The sequence below is a fragment of the Taurulus bubalis genome, assembly GCF_910589615.1.
Source record: "Taurulus bubalis genome assembly, chromosome: 13".
Classification (NCBI taxonomy): domain Eukaryota; kingdom Metazoa; phylum Chordata; class Actinopteri; order Perciformes; family Cottidae; genus Taurulus; species Taurulus bubalis.
The window spans coordinates 15,153,086-15,169,998 of NC_136601.1; the positions used below are offsets into that span (position 1 = coordinate 15,153,086).

At 42.2% G+C, this 16,913-nt stretch overlaps 3 protein-coding genes across 3 annotated transcripts; 2 read left to right on the plus strand and 1 right to left on the minus strand.

Annotated features, from left to right (window-relative positions):
* Positions 1-1,157: 1,157 nt before the first annotated feature.
* hmgxb3 (HMG box domain containing 3) lies at positions 1,158-13,233 on the minus strand. The gene is made up of 21 exons (XM_079228748.1): positions 13,148-13,233; positions 12,409-12,586; positions 12,075-12,249; positions 10,814-11,323; positions 10,579-10,686; positions 10,291-10,425; positions 9,890-10,152; positions 9,222-9,331; positions 9,057-9,137; positions 8,774-8,856; positions 8,568-8,675; positions 8,290-8,430; positions 6,745-7,052; positions 6,526-6,653; positions 5,577-5,708; positions 5,276-5,460; positions 4,878-5,100; positions 4,586-4,719; positions 3,815-3,934; positions 3,266-3,475; positions 1,158-2,956 (listed from the first exon to the last, which is right to left on the minus strand). The coding sequence occupies exons 2-21, from the start codon at positions 12,546-12,548 to the stop codon at positions 2,384-2,386; spliced, it is 3,867 nt and encodes a 1,288-aa protein (XP_079084874.1). The 5' UTR covers positions 12,549-12,586; positions 13,148-13,233; the 3' UTR covers positions 1,158-2,383.
* A 510-nt stretch (positions 13,234-13,743) lies between these two features.
* LOC306745521 (SLC35A4 upstream microprotein-like) lies at positions 13,744-14,754 on the plus strand (the record flags this gene model as incomplete). The annotated part of the gene is made up of 3 exons (XM_079228326.1): positions 13,744-13,758; positions 14,042-14,140; positions 14,557-14,754. 3 exons carry the CDS (start codon positions 13,744-13,746, stop codon positions 14,752-14,754), a joined length of 312 nt encoding a protein of 103 aa, XP_079084452.1.
* A 566-nt stretch (positions 14,755-15,320) lies between these two features.
* Positions 15,321-16,583, plus strand: LOC306746228 (putative UDP-sugar transporter protein SLC35A4; the record flags this gene model as incomplete). Its single annotated transcript, XM_079229107.1, has 1 exon — positions 15,321-16,583. One exon carries the CDS (start codon positions 15,321-15,323, stop codon positions 16,290-16,292), a length of 972 nt encoding a protein of 323 aa, XP_079085233.1. The 3' UTR covers positions 16,293-16,583.
* Between the last annotated feature and the right edge of the window lie 330 nt (positions 16,584-16,913).

The window sequence follows — 16,913 nt, forward strand, 5'->3', positions numbered from 1 at the left end:
GAATGTAAAGCACAAATCATGAACTCAATTGTACTGCGATACAATAAGTGAAGATTTAAACTGTAAAATAGTGATGTGTCCTTTCGTGTCGAGGCTTCGATGGACGTGTCGAGTAATCCAGGTAGATTTTGGTGAAGCGCGTATCGAGGCTTGTGTCGATGACGTATGTGGTGACGTTCGAAGCCTCGCGAGCCGGCCGTACCACGTGACTGATTCAGAAAATGGTTCGTGGGTTTGCCGTGCGATTTGAAATATAAGGGGCAGCGAAACTCAATGGATTCCCCCCTCCTCTCTGTACCCAGCTTCATGTGTGCCTGTGAAAGGGTGTTTTATAAAGCAGGCGAAATAGTCTCAAAAAGCCCAGCACTGTGGAAAAGTTCTTATTTTTACTTAAAAAATTGGACACATCAACATGGACTAACGGAGCCGAGGATCGAAACACCGATCCTCTGACTGAAAGTCGGATATATCTAACCACTGACCCACAGTCACATCACAACCCTCTCCCAATTTGTTTCGACTTTTGATTTTGACCCCGCCATTATATCATAAAGATAGACACAATATGTATTGGCGTCACAAACATCATTTATTAAATTTAAAGCTTCACACACCAAAGCCATGGTGTCGTTATGATCACTCTGCTTGTTTTACATGTATTGTCCACTTGGTGGCGCAGTAGAGCAAATGAAGCTCCGTGAAGCTTCGGCCCATTAGCGAACCAATTGGATGGAAAGCTTCAATGCTTCAGGAAGCTTCATCTCGCCATCACTACTGTAAAATGTATGTGTTTTGTTGGTTGTTCACTTTAATTAGAATGATGTGAATTAAAATAAGCCAACCTGTTGAATTCAAGTAGTTCTTCATACTTTGAGTAAATATAAAGATTTATTGGCAAAAGAAAATTGTACTTGAGTATTGAAAAAAACTTAAAGTTAGCATATGAGTATGAAAATGGACAGTTCAGCTACGGTGGTGGTAAACTATAGCATTGAATCATATTTAAAGCAGATTTTGTATGCAAAACATTATTCAGCAAAGAACAGTCATGTTATTGAATAAAAAAGACACACTATTTATTTTTTAACCTTAGGAGTCAAAGTCCCCAAAAGCACTTTATACAGAAGTCCAGTGTATCTACAATCCTGACAAGGCTGCGTGAGGAGAACATCAAAAAAAAAAAAATGAAAAGCGTGTGATGTTAAAAAAAAAAGTCCATTTAGGAAGTCCAAGAAAAAAAAAGTAATTCATGAAATCTCTCTTAGCACAATTTGGGGCTTTGACTTGGATGACGTCTGAAGACTCTTTTCATACCACATGACTGGAATGAGAACGATAGTTATTCTAGCAGGTAGTTTTGATGAAGACACATGGATGCAAACCCTCTCTCATGTAGTGTTTGTGGTAGCCGACATGAGGTTGACCACCTCTGACGAGTTATAAAAGAGTATTTGTGGTCAACACCTAGTTCAGAGAAGTTTTATCCCTGTTAATTCACAGAAATATTGCTTCAGGTGTGACCTATTGAACACGTTAAGACAGATTCACTCATTTGAATTCATTGTTAAGCAAAGCATCGGTGACAAATAGTACGTTCTTTAAAGCACCTCATGCAGGCAGATCTACTAAACATCTTCAGTCCATTGTCAAAGGCTGACTGCCGATTGGTTGACAGAAAGGAAGACAATCAACTGTATGCATCCTTGAATGGATCTCCATTGAGATGAAAACATAATATAAAAAGGTCCATCACCACATTATGATTGAGTACAATCGACAGATACACATTGATCATCACTTCTCAAAAGCAAACGTCAGTCCAAAAGACAACCAGTAGCAGGGGAAAGTTAAAAGATGAAATGTTTCTGGACAAAAAAGCGGAAATAAATACAACATACTATAGTCATGGTTAAATAATAAATACATTCAGGTTTGAATTGTAAGAGTTATTAAAATCCTGTTTACATTATTTGACTCACACGTTCACTGCTTGGCACCCTAATGGTAAAAAAAACACAAGCTATTGTTATGTTTCTTTAATCATTTGGAATAATCATTTTGACATTCAGTCTCCATCATCTTGACTTATATTAACTCTCATCCTCACGGTTACTGTAGTTTGAGATGGTTAAGTATACGACCTACCACAGTAAACACGACTGATTATTCCTCTCAGCATATTTCGTCACATCAGAAACACACTGTAAAGCTAATTAACTGGGCTGTTGTACAGGCTACTTTAAGAGAACGTCCTCTCCAACACTGAATTGCGGGTAGCACCGTGTCGCCTCCAAATTCTTGGCTCCTTCTGGTAGCATGCATTTTTTCATGCAGCCATCTTTACATTCAGGCCATCCATGTTGATTGTCCAGCCTGAACATTTCTATTCAGCAAGCTCAACCTCATATGTCTCTGTCCCTACCTCTTGTGTCTGTCCCTCCACTCCACTTCCTACATTTTCCTCTTTCTCTGTGTCGATCTGTGCCACTCCCAGTCGGTACAGAGCATCCCTGATCACAACCTCTTCCGGTTGGCAGGCCTTCACCACTTGGTTGATCTGCTGGCTCACAATGTCTCTGCTGGTGAGGAAATCTACTAGACGGTTGTAAAGGTAGTAATACGCTGTGTTGTTAAAAACTACAGGTTGCCGCCGCGCACGGCTGACCGAGTAACAGTCCTCTGAGTTCAAGGCGGAGTCATCCTCCGCTTTCGGTTCTTCACCTTCGTCATCCTCTTCTTTCTCCAGCTCAGCCATCAGGTGGACGTAGGGCTCCAGATCTCTGCAGAGGGCCATTGAGTGGTGCTCTGACGGAGCAGGAGGCTCCTGGGTGGCGTCAGGAGGATGAACCAGCCAGCAACTAGATGATTTGGTGATGGGGTTGACCTGCTGGTTCTCTGCTACTGACGAAAGGTCAGCGCTGTACGGCTGCTCTTGGAGCTCAGCACATGACACAAACTAAAGACAGAAACACAGTATTGGCCTTTATCAAAGAAACAATTATGTGCACACTGTATGAGACAGTTTTCCTGATAAATAGATGGACTGTATTACAGGCCTCACCAGTGATTTCTTATACTGTATGTAAAAGAAAATTCAGATATGAATTTGTTTAAAAGAAGAAGAAATACATGTATATGTAAATATACCTTTTTTTTTTTACGTTAAAATAAAACCGATCAAGCCGTGATTATTTTAGTTTGCAATTCTAACCAGCACACATGGGACTTCCTAAATAGATAATTGGATTTAATTTCAATCACTCACCTCTGGCTTTTCAAAAGGGTCAGAGAAGCAACCTTGGTTCCGGCCCCACATCTGGGTTGCCTGTTCTGGGTACTGCATGTCAGCACAGAGCGCCACCTGACGGGCACAGTCACTAACATAGACTGGAGGCCAGTAGCGGGAGGATAGTAGCAGGTCTACGTGGTCTCGAGCCGTCTCTCCTCTCACCAAGTACTTAGAGCCGCACACCACCTGGAGACAGGTATGGGAGGGGAAAAGATGAGCAACACGAGACACTTGAAATCACACAGGGTACATTTGAGTTTCAATTTCATCTCTGCTGATCTGTTGTTGGCCCTGTTCAGACAGTATGGCAGTATGTGTGGGTGGTCAGATCACAAGTGGATAGCTCAAAGTACAGGTGAGAATGCAACCAAGATACATTGAGGATGCACGGAGGTCCGATCACACTGACCACATTTGGAGGTGGAGCTGTCCACTTGTGATCGGATCACCCAGACGCATGTCAATGGCAGATCTGAACAGGGCTATATATTTGTCTTTCGCATATGATCTAGCTGCTGTTTTTACCTTGTGGGGGCAGACCTTGGACAGCTTGCCAGCGGTGAGGTGTGGAGGGGGTTGTGTGGCCGTGGAGAGGCCACCATGGACAAGTGTGTACAAGGAGATCAGGGACCCCAGCAGCTCATTCTAACTCGGAAGGAGAAAGAAAGGAGGCTTTTCATTAAGGTTGCTGTTCCTTTAGTAGGCCAAGAACGCATCACATGACTAGTGTATTTCTACTTGTATTCTAGCTAGTATTTTACATTTAACATGTTGACTTCCAGTCATCTCAAGCAAGGAATATCTGTTTCTCTGTCCAGGGACCCATGGTAGTGATTTGTCAAGTGTGGTGCAATTTGGACACGTGATATGTTCAATATGAATAAACTCAAAGCAAAAAAGGGACCTGTGTAGCAGCGGGAGCCGGGCTTCAAGACTCTGCTGTCTGAGTCCAGCAAGTTGTCCGCAGCAGGAAGGCCGCAGCTCATTGACTGCAGTTCACTTTGACTGCTGGATATAGCGTGCCAACTTTTCTTTACTTGGGATTCACTTTCCTTTACTAACCCTGGAGTCAACAAGCACGAGCGGATAGCCTACAGGTAGAGCACCAATCGGCGATACTATCGCCCATAACGTTGGTGCTGGCCAAATAACTCTACTAAGCCTGAGTGCGAAGTATTGTTTTACCAGAAGACTTTTCCCACCATGGGTTCACTGAATTATGCAAAAGGTACGACAGGGCTGATTGCACTGCACTGGGTAACATACAACCTCTCTCCCTCTTTCCCTCTCACTCACCTTAGTGGAATCTGGGGTGATACTCGCCTCACAGCGATCCAGTATTGTTCTCAGCTCGTTCTCACTGTGCTCTTCAAGCTTGTCGAGTCTTAGCTGACCATCATGAATGAGACGCACCAACATTGATGGATCTCCTAAAACAGATGAGGAACCACTTTCTTAAAATAGTTTTTTTTGGTTATAGTCCATATAAGCAACTTGTATTACTCACAGAAATCATTAAACATGGGAGAATAACTCAATAAGTAACACTAAACATACACATTCAGCGGTGGCTTAAAGGATCCTGTACCTGAGGGCGGCTGTGTTTGTGACAGGACTTTGTCCTTCTCTGTGTTGATGACAGTGGGGCTCCTCATCAGTGGGGGAATGAAGGGCGCGATGATGGAAGCATCCACTCGCGTGATGGGGATGTCCGTGGGGAAAGTTGCTTGCTCGATAGCCTCACTTTCCATGGTCAGCCAGAAGTCGTCCATGTGTACCTCATCTGAGACTGAAAACTCAGGCCAAGTAAACTGTGCACAGAAAAACATGTGTGTAAACTAGAGAAGAGGTCACTACAGTATGGAGCATGTAGGCACACAGCTAACATCTGTACTATCTTACTTTCTTTCTGTGGAAAACATACTGTATGATACCGTTACTCTAAATATCTTATTTCCACCTCATTTTCATACATTAATCCCTCACCTCCACATTCTTTAGCTCCAGTACGTTGCTTGTGTATCGCTGTGCAATCTCCAGTTTTGGGGCAACCCCACAAATGCCGCAGATCATGTCGTTGTAATCCCGCACCGTCAGACACTCAAAGGCCCAGTAGCCACTCAGGAGAAGCTCCTGAATTTGAGACATCTCCTCTGGACTCAGAGAGTGGACTAAGTGAGAAAAGGAAGACACAGAATGTACAAGATGGCAACACTTTCAAATCAAGACAGACATTAAACTAACACAGTTGCAGAATTCCTGATGTAGAGTTGAATCCAGTGTTTACCAGGGTGATTAGGGGTGTGGTCTAGTATGGTCCTGGCTGCCTGAGGGGGGGCGTGGCCCTGTTTGATCCTGGTCCTGATCTTCAGAAACAGGTCAATACTTACGAGCAGTCTGTTCCCGATGTTGAACAAACCTGTCACAAGAAGAATCAACAGAGAAAGATGACATCCGGCCATACCACAGTTAAGTGTTGATACAGTGTTGATACACTGACACTTGCATTGCTATTACCATTAATACATGAGCAAAACATATACTGTGGTCTTGCGCACAAATAAAAGAAAACAGTGTGGAAAGCTTTAGCCAATACTTACAGAGTCTAGCAACAGAAGGTTTCTGTTAAAACACTCATGACAAATGATGATACTAATAGCAGTTTTGCATTTATGTTTGCATTTTGATCTCAAAATGTGCCGTAATGCTGGTTCTGAAATATGTACTTGCCACATGAAGCAGCTAAATATTACAGTATGTTGGCATCTGAATCTTAAAATTATTATCATTTGGCTATTTTTTTTAATCACCACTCTCACAAAAACATGTTCCTAATAAATGAGAGCAAAATAGTGGACATGTGTGATGAAAGAAAAAGGGGTCAAGTACTTTTTGTAGTGAAATCTTACTTTATACACATAGTTTATAGTTGTGGTGCCCCCTTTTGGCCAATCAGCAAAATACTGAGAGTAAATGATTAAAAGTCTCAGCAACACTTTTGTATATGCAGAAGCTTCAACCATGAAACAATCAGTGTACTTCTGAAATGTATGAAACAGAAGTCATATAATAATAATCATAATTCACAGAAGTACAAGCATATTTTGATTTGAGAAATTCTAAACAAATTGCTTTCAAACACGATGGAGGACAACGAACCAAGAGTAAGTTTAAACTATGAGGCTTCAGTCCTCTCCACTTGATGAAAAAGAGTTGTTGCAAGTGGGGCTGTTTACCTGGATGTAGGTCAGTGAAGCTGTGCAGAGCCAGACACTGAACGTTGAGACACACCTTGAGCTGAATATTGGCTGTTTGGATCAGAGTCTCAGTCAGCAGCCAGCAGTCCTCTTGTCCTGCGACGGTACTAGGATGCACAAGCACACATATGAGGATACATTAGGGAGGAGCACATCAACACAACATGATGGTTAGAATACAGAGACCCATCTTCTCACCTCTGACCTCCTTTGAAGAGAGGATAGTTACACAAGCCACAGTGAGTTGCTGCCGACTCATAGAACTGAGGCCACCCAGACTCCACCAGCGTCTCCGTCTCCAAGCTTTCCCCGTGCTCCTGTCCACATGGTTGAACCAAGACGATCTGGAGACTGTTGAGTTCCTGGATGAGGCTCAACGTTTCCTGAAGCTCAGTTTCGCTCTCAGGAATCTGCAGGGAACGGTGCAGTAACTGCAGGGTGTTTTGGCGCTGGATGTCCTTCTGAGCAGGACTAAGGGCCTGGTACGGATCGAGCAGAGTCTCAGACTGAGAAAAGGAAAAAATGAATAGTCATTAACCCTGACACCCGCAGGAAGGCCAACATTACTGTCTTTAAGAGGCTGTAGTGGGCTCAGTCTTAAAGCTAGAGATAAGATTCTGGTATCATATGAAAATAGACAACCCAAGGAATCCATCAGTACAGTACTGATGGATTCCTTGGGTTCCTTGGGTTGCGTGAACGGGGACTGAATAACGCTCCAAAGTTAGGCAAAATGTTGACAAGGGGGAAATGTCCTTGAAATTAACACAGGGGACCCTTGAACTCTCATCTTGAAACATGTGAATGAAAATTGATTCTCACTTTATGATAATCCCATGTTTTAGTAAAAAAACCAAGCAACTTCACCTGTTCTAAAAATAGTGTATTTGAATATTTCTACATACTGGGGACTTTATTGTATTCATGTACGATGATGTCTGTCCACATAGTAGCCAGTTCACATAGTGTGACATTTTTTTGATACTTGATGTCTCTGTGTGAAATGACCTGTTGTGACCTCTAGGATCACAGCTTCATGGAACTTTACAACCACAAACAAGAAAACTAGGGCATTTGGAAGATGTAGGGCATTTCCGAGCTGTGACCAGAGCAGAACTGCTGCTGTCCAATTGCTAAATGCAATTCCTGCAGGAATCTCCAAATGTCAAATCTTTTAGAGACCAAATCACAGCATGGATTTTTTCTATGGTATTCCTCAAGGTCTTGGTTTCTTCATCTGGTATTTTGGAGGGATTTGCATTTTATTTCTATAATTTTTATGAATTCTCAAATGGTGAACACTTTTAAAATGGTGCACCAAATCTGTATAACAAATGGTATCAACCCCACATTTGCTGCAACATTTTCTGAAACATGAGTGAGCATGGCAATGACCATCATATACATATCATCATGTTCTAAGCCCTTTTGCAAATCACAATATATTTTAAATCATTAATCAAATTGTATTTCTGATTCATGACTAGAACGACTTGACACACTGCTGAGATGCATCTCAAATTAATCTTCAGGTTCCCAGCTTTTAGTTGATGTACACCACGTCTATGGGACCTGCTACTACTGTGATGATTAACGACTTAACATGAAAGGTCTTAAATGGAGATGTATTGATGCTAAAGGCTCCACGGTTATTCTCAGACTCATAAAGGGGTTCAAGGGCAAGAGGAACAGCTAAACGCTAATCCTATACTTCTGGACAATCTGAAGGAAGTAAGCTTTCACCTTTGTTCCCTTGGCGTTCCTCTGGGTCAGCTCACAGCCACATTTAGGGCACACTGCAGGTTTGTGTCTGTTCTTGTACATATAGTCACAGGACGTGTTCTTACATCGACCCCTTCCTCGAGCTGTAGACAGTCCCAAATCCTAAAGGAAAAAAGAAGCGCAAGAATTACCCACAAATAAAGGAAAAAAGGAGATATCCAGAAACAAATATACATTAGAGAGGAACATTTAGTGTAATTTAATAAAAGATAGAGAAACGAGAATAGTGGTATACTGACAAAGCTGGAAACAGTGTGTTGTTTGAAAGGCACGAATGACACGATATTCACTCCCTTGTCAACCATTGAACACATCGGCTGGCTTTCACCGGCCGGGACAGAAGAGTCCTATGAAAGACGTACAGAAAAAGACCATTTTGGACCAAATCTGAACGTTTGCTGTCTGTATTTGTGTGTTTCTAGTGTCAGTGTGTGTGCGAGCTAACCTGCTTTGCTACGGTTGTTGGGACCGTCTGGCCAAGCTGCTTTAAAGTGCTGGGTTTGAGACCTGAGAAACTCTCTCGAGGCACTGCGGTTAGACAATGACCACATCAGCTGAGAGCTGTGACCTCAGAAAGTGCAGTCACCTATATCACTTCCTCTCTATATAATACGGCATATTATACCAATAACAAGCACTGACTGAACATACAATTATACTGTATCCAAACTACGAACTAAAAGATTACATTTAATCAAGTATAATATAAATAAAATGATGCACTGTACCTGTTGATGATGTATTGTCGTTTACACTCTGAAACTTTCCTTTGTCAGGTGGGACAGTTATGATCTGGAACAAAGCCCGACCTAGTAACACAAACACAAGCCAATATGTAAATCGATATAACAGCTTAACAATATTGCCTGTGTACCGTATACGTTTTATCGTACCTGTGTTGTAGTAGGCAGGAAGTATGGGTCTCACAGGCCTCTTCTGAACAGCAGCATTGCTTCTGTCTTGCCCTTGGACAGTCATGCTCTGAAGACTGCCTTTTATCCGTCTACTCAATGACAGAATGAAAGTACATCAAGAGAGATACACACAATCATCCAAACAGCTGCAAGAGACTTTAGAAAGACACAAATGTTTGTTTAAAATACTTTTGGCTGCAAGTAAGAAAACTATCACAAAATAATGTTTCTGAACTGTCGATAACAAGACTTAATTTAAATTATAAAGGAAACCTATGTAATGGAGAAATTAACCTTTTCTTTAACGCTGCAGCAAAGCAAATTTCGGTCATACAACAACAATATATGAAGGAGAGATCTATGGTGTAAAACAAAAGGCTTTGTTGAAATACTCTCAATAAAAACTATGAGTGAAAAAAACAGCTGCAATAACAACACACACAGGTCTCATAATCGTATTTCATCCATATTTTCGGGTTACCTGAAGGTTTCAGTCCCACAGTTCTATACAGTTAAAAAATAATTAAAAACTATGTATCACACATATAGCAAGTAATGTATATATTAGCACTAATCTGCAAATACATGGCCAACATGCTATCGGGATCCATGTGGCAAACAGAACACAATTTAAAAACTGGCATTACAATTTCATGGTTGCTTGCTTGTTTTTTTCCTGCTCCTTGGTGCTGCTGCCCTCAGGTGGCTTTTCAGCTGGAACTGCACACTGCTTTTTGGAGCGCCGTTGAACTTGTCCTACTTTTTTGCTCCCAGTGATGTTTGTTTCACTGACATCTGCATTCCCCTCCTGAGCCGGGGGAGATGTGGCTTGGCAGCTTTCATTAGACTTGCTTTCAGCGTTCTGTGGCAATTGCTTGGAGGCCGGTTCTTTCTCTTGTGTCTTCTTCGCCTAACATATACATGCAGACAAAGTGAACTGACTTGAGCTGCAGGTAAAAACTGGAGGCTGACTCTTTGTACAACTCCTAGATCTTCGTATAATATTGAGCATCCCAAACTGTATGTGCAGATGTTGTTTGATTCTTACAGTAGGGATCCATTTTCCACCCAAGTGGCTCCCACATTCAGGACACTTTGGTGGCTTGTGGCGGGTGACGTAAACAAATGAACATCCAGGATTTAGACACCTCCCTCGACCTCTTCGGGTGTATGTCTTAACAGACTGCAAAAAAGAGCAAATCATGAAGGGTTCAGGTCTCCTAGCTGCTATTGCCACCATGATTGTCTTAAATCTAAATAATTACATCATTAGACTCTATGCTTGCCAATTTCAGTATTGACATTTGTAAGGTGGATGAATAATGTGGGTGCTTACCATTTTATAGGAAGGTTTGGCACTTTGTTGCGTGCTGGCTCCGACGGAGACCATCATTACTGGGCCCACAGAGCTGACACCTGGCAAAGACTTGGGCTCTAGCAGGTTCTAAAGTGATGGACAAATCATTTCACTGCATTAGTTAAAACACTTTCTGTGATTAAAATGATCAATAACTCTTGAGTAAATTAAGCTCATTCTGCTAAGTGGTAGTAGAACGACATTTGAGACTCACCTGTGTGGGTACGATGGAAACCACATGTGTCATTTCCCCCTGTATCTGCTGCACTATCGCCCCACCATAACCACAAGCAGCCACTCTTGTCTCATTTCCTTTCAGAGTGACCCCATTTGCTGTAAGGCCACCAGAGCCCTGTGAGACGTGGGCGTCTATAGAGGACTGGGCTTTGCATGAAACAGAGGAGGATGAGCAACGAGGGATGCCTTGGGGGTCTGTGGGATTAGACGCCACTTCCGTTTCCTCTGCTATGTCGTCGACAACAATGGACTGCTCAGAAAGCTCCACCTCACTGTCCAACTCAAGAGGTGTGAACTGAGGCTCTTGGGGGAGAGGGATGGAAGGCAGGCCTCCCTCCACTGGAGCCTCCAGAGCCTCCAAGCTCACCTCTGACGGAGCGCCTGCCAGCTGCTGATTTGAGGAGCATCCTTTGGACAAGAGAAAGTAACTGGCTCTGGGGAGGATTTTGCGGAAGCCTGGCAGGTCTTTGGAGGGGCTGACAGACGACTGAGGAAAAAGCACAATTGAGAATATTGTTCATAGCTATCCATAGATCCATCCCTTTGACATTATACTAGACACCATCGAGTTAGGCCATTGTTAAGACAAAGCAGGAAGAAGCTGCTTTATCTGTGCTGTGGTTCTTGATAGTAATGGGTTACTTCTTCCTGACGTCATCTGCAGTTCCATGAGCCAAATGTATTCATTACCTCATAAATCAAGCCAATTGACTCCATGACTGCTCTGCAGTGCCTAATAATACAGAAGGACTCTGATATCCTCAGCAGCAAATACAAAATCAAGCACTCCATTGTGGGAAAAACACTTTCAAAAGATTAGCTTGGGTTGTTTGCTTGGCACTATTATTAATTTACTGCTGCAGGTTGTACTGATGCAACAGAATACCCATTATTATCCCTGCTGGTCTCAGAAAGTATTAAACAGGAAAAAGTAGTTTCATTTCTGACATGTTTATCATAGTATGCTTAGTTTATCATAGAGTTTTCTGCTAATCGTTTTGCACTTTCTGATCATTTAGGTTATTAATGACCCATAAACTGTTTAGAATGTGTTGTGCTTTACTTGGCAACACCACTCTTGGAAACTATGAACCATCATACACATCAACACAAGATAGTCGGACCATGGAAAAATATACAATATACATTTGAATTCCCTTCAAAACAGATATGTTTATTCTGATGTTATTAACAGGAGGTTTTCTTTCTGTAAAAAAAAAGTTGAGGATGCATCTTACAGTGTCTATGCCCTCTTTCTCAGACTTGGCCTTCTCCAGATAGTAGCCTTTCTCAGCTACGCTGAGCCTTTTCCAGCTCTCACTGATTCTCTTGTTGATCTCTGACTGTGGTAGATTGGGAATTTCCTTTAGCATAATCTGATGAACATCAAAGTAGTATAGCAGGTAGGCAGACCTAAAACAGACAAACACATTCCACATCTTCAATCAGTACATGACAATGGGGGAGACATTTTATTTCTAGAAGTCTGATCCCTGTTTAAAACAGGGCTATTATTTGCATTATGATATTGTAAGAGCTGTGAGTGAAGGTCCTTTGGACTATGTATGTTACCTAGGCTTTTTAGGTTTCTCAACACTGTCTTCTTGAGCTTTGCTCTTCCTCTTTTTTGGAATAGACACCTCCATTTGGCTGTAGTAGCTTTCCACCTCCTCAGTCACTTTCACAACCTCAAACACCTCCACTTTCTCCATGATCTCCAAAGAGATGACCTCCAAAGAGCTCGGGCCAACTAGAAAAATATAACGAGATTAGTCGGTTACTTTCACAACCTTAAACACATCCTCTTAATACAAGTAGAGTTCATTGCAGGGATGTTGTATCAGACTGCATACATTTTAGCTAACTATTGTAATATAGGTTTATTAAATATAAATATATAAGTATTTGCGGAATACTACGCTTTTAACCTCCTAATTTGTAGACGGCACAGCAGGCACATACTTTAGCAGCATTAATCATCTGTACTAATGACAGAACTGGATTTCTGAAGTGTATCATAGCTATATTTCAGCCGATAAGAGTCAAACAGAGATACAATGTCAAGTAAAAGCCACAGAAGGGCATTTTGACTACGGGCTGTAACTTCATGCACAGCAACAACTTCAAGTGTCTTAATCAAAATAAAATACCATTACAACGTGGCATGCATACTGCTCTTGGGAGACTAATAAAGCGCAAACATGTTAAATGCACCTCCTTCTCTGCTTCAAACGTAGGTTTAATAGCGTGTGCTTATACTGCCTGCACAGTCAGAGTTATCCAATGAAATGCCTTCTTATTGAAGCCTTACCTACGATGACCCGACGCGCTACAAACTGCTCTGAACGACCTTTACGAGTCGCCGACAAAGTCAGGCCTCGTGCCGACGGAAAGTAATGCTGGAATCCGCCTGAGCTTCATATTAAATCAATGCGTTACGATGCATAAATGTCTGTAAAGTAGCCTCCTTTCTCGACGATTTGTAAAAAAAGATGGCGGTTTGTTGCCATGGCCTTCAACCAATCAAATGTCGGAATAAACAAGTACGGGCCAATCACGGAGGACGTTTTTGACACGTGAAAGTAACGCGTCCCGTGCGTCCAGTAGGCGTTTATTCACCCCCACCGGTTTTACGTTAACGTTACATTTGCTGACGCTTTTATCCAAAAGCCTCTTCCATAAAGTTACTTCAACATGTCCGGGGTATATTATCGTATGTATTGGTGTCAGGGTGCTAAATTATATGGTCTTTCAAACTACTAAATGAAGGCAACAAGTCACAGGTGAGGGAGCGCCTTCCTCGGGATGAATACATGACACTTTAACCCAGGCCGAATTAATCGATCTCAAGCAACAATAGATCTCCCAGGCTTATGAGTCGAACGTCGATCATCACACTGAGCAAAGATGGCGGATGACAAGGTGAGTGAGTTTTGTTGTGGTTTTCAAATGTTTTAACTTCATGTTTCGTCAGATGGCAGCAACTGTTGGAGGAGGACGAACAACGGGTCCTCTTGCAAGCAATTGGCTGTAACATGAAGTCACCGCGGCGATGATCGTTTCTATATGAATCGATCACTGAGCCGGTTAAGTTATGCTGCAATTAGCAAACCAGCAAACTTCGAGAGAGACTGTTTTGTTGCAGAAGCTCTTCAGTGACTAACTTTAGGCTAATTTCAAATGTGAGTCATTGCTTTCATTATAGGATCCTCTGAAACAGTTAAAAGACCTCACGAAGCTCAAAAAACAGTTGGAGGAGATCCAGAGGCGCGTGGAGAACGAGGTTTCTGTGGGAATCCCTCAGGTAAGTTGTTAAAGGTGCCCCTGATAATCAGTGGTGAAATAGGTATACATTGTTGTCCGCTGTTGTGAAAAGCATGGATTGTTTTAAATATATTTGGGATGGAGAATGTCATTCTCGTGGTAAATAAACAGAAATGTAAATAAGCAGAAACACGTTTGCCCTTTAGTTACCTTTTTGTACTTTTGCAATTAAAATACATTTCCCCCACACTGAAGGTGATGGAGTTTATTTGTTTAGTTTTGTCCCCTTATGATTGTTTTTGTGTTGTTACATTGTTGACAATATGTTTCGATTGTGATACCTATGCTCTCCTATGTGTGCTGTACATATGTTAGGTATTATTCACCCATCTGTTTGTCCTTTTTCTGTGACGGGACTGTGCTTAAAATTATTCTGCCCGTCTCTCAATCTTGAAGGGAAGCTCAGTGTTGGGATCTCCATTTCTGAAGGGCTTTCTGGCCGGCTATGTGGTGGCCAAGCTACGCTCCTCTGCCTTCCTGGGAGTGCTGCTGGGAACGATCACTGGTATTTATGCGGCACAGAACTACCAAGTGCCCAACATTGAAAGGACTGTGAAAGAATATATTAACAGCGTTAAAAAAGGACCAAAATGATTCGGGCCGACTGCTCGTCTGGTCAGTGACTGAAAGCAAAGGAGAAATAAATACTGTTGCTGCTGTCTTGTCAGTGGCTTGTTGACGGATCAGCCTTCAAGACTGGACTATGGATATAATGATACTACTGAAGTTTGAGAAGTCAAAGTAAAAGCCTGATGTTTTTTATTTGCATATTTTTTTCTGGGTTCAGTTAAATACTGTTTAATTTCCGCTTTTGTCTGTGTGACGTTAACAAAGTGGAAGATTTTGTGCCGACAGTGTTTTAATGTTTGATCCATCAAATTTCATAACGTGCTTGCTGCCTGGAGCAGTTAACTCAGTGTGTTAGATTATGAATTGGTCGTGTGTAAAACGGGCAGTAATTCATGCAAATGTCTCCTATACCTTTTATTGTTCCGTTCAAAATACATAGTCAAAGTTATACAGATAATAATGCATAAGTATTTTTAAGTAGATATTTAAATGGTTGAGATTCATTTATTTTACAAAAGTGAGTTCTTGTTTTTTTTGCACTATAACTAGTATTAAGATTGTGAGAAATTGTTTATTTTGAATCATTGAGGATGATTATGATCCAGAATGTGGGGCCCAGTTCCCCAGCAAGGATTAGGAGACAGTGGAGGAAAAGGATTCTGTGGGGTGTCCTGTTTGGGCTGATGGTCCTTATCTACGGCTCTCATGCACCACTCATCGCTCTCACCAAGGTAGACGGCCAAGTCCCTTTCAACCCCTCCTCGTGTGTTCTAATGATTGAGTTATCCAAACTCCTGATTTCTCTGGCGACTCTCGTGTCAACCGGGGGTACGTCCGCCTTGCATGCTGCTCCACCTCTAGTCAGTGTGGCCCCCTATGCGGTCCCTGCGATACTCTACGCCCTCAACAACAACCTGGTAGTTCTCATGCAAGCCTACATGGACCCAAGCTCATACCAAGTCCTCTCTAACCTGAAAATTGCCTCCACGGCCCTGTTGTACTCCCTCTGCCTGGGCAAGAGGCTCCGGCCTTCTCAGTGGTTGGCCCTGGGGATCCTCATGGGTGCAGGGGTGTGTCACAGCTACAGCAGCCTGGATCTAGGGGACCGTGAGAGGGCTGAGGAAGGTTCCATGCTTCATATCACAGCATGGGGGCTTTTCCTTGTGCTGGTGTACTGCTGTGTTTCAGGGCTTGCAGCAGTTTACACAGAGAGGGTGCTGAAGAGCCAGAAGCTGCCCCTCAGCTTGCAGAATCTCTACCTCTATGTATTTGGTGTGGCTATAAATGGGATCTCCTCCTTATCTTTTATAGCGGGTGAAAAGAGCTTTCTGGAGGGATATTCGGGGGTGGTTTGGGCCATCATAGCAGGACAGGCAGCTAACGGACTTCTGATGTCTGTGGTGCTCAAGCACGGCAGCGGGATCACCAGACTGTTTATCATTTCCTGCTCAATGTTGGTTAACGCTCTGTTGTCTTGGGCCATCTTGGGGCTGCAGCTCACACCTTTTTTCCTCCTCCCCGTTTCTATGATTGGACTGGCAGCTTTCATATACTACAGATAGTTAATAACTGAACCACGAGGCCTGTTGAACTCATTACAGTCTGTGCATTTGTTTTCTAGTTTTTCAGATATGATTTGTTATCTGCCTTCTGAAATCCAGAATCCAATGCATCATTTTATTTGTAACGAACCATATCGTGTGAACATTTGTCAGCTGAACCCTACTTTGACAAATAAAGTTTTTTTTTATTGAATTCACTCTGACGCAAGTAAAATAAATCAGGATTATTATATCTTCAGTTAAACATTTCTGAAGAGTGCTGCTAGTGTAATTTTGTTTTTGTATTTCATTCTCTGCCGAGAACAATGTCAAAGTGTGTTAATGATAACCAATAAACTGTCAAAACTAGTTTATTTCTATTGATTTACATTAAGCACACAGTATGATAAACATATTTCAGTCATACATTCAATGTTGTTGGGATAACAGTTCAGCCATAGGATCACCCCGCACAGCAAGAGTATCCTTTAACTCTCCCAATGCTGTAAAAGAAAAAGGCAGTATGTTTGAACGCTGGGAGGAAGAATCATGTCTGGGCAATATTTTACTTCAGAGGTCAGGGGAAGTTCTATCTCCAACATAACCAGTCGGGTTGAGGTTAAGGAACACACACGGACCTTT

What these genes read in the sequence shown, in the direction of transcription:
- hmgxb3 (XM_079228748.1), bottom strand. Translation starts at nt 12,548, where the DNA reads ATGGAGAAAGTGGAGGTGTTTGAGGTTGTGAAAGTGACTGAGGAGGTG. An exon ending in GGAACGCCAAGGGAACAAAG is followed by an intron (nt 7,053 to 8,289) that starts GTGAAAGCTTAC and finishes TCCTTTTCTCAG; the next exon opens with TCTGAGACTCTGCTCGATCC. An exon ending in TGGAGCTAAAGAATGTGGAG is followed by an intron (nt 5,101 to 5,275) that starts GTGAGGGATTAA and finishes TTCTGTGCACAG; the next exon opens with TTTACTTGGCCTGAGTTTTC.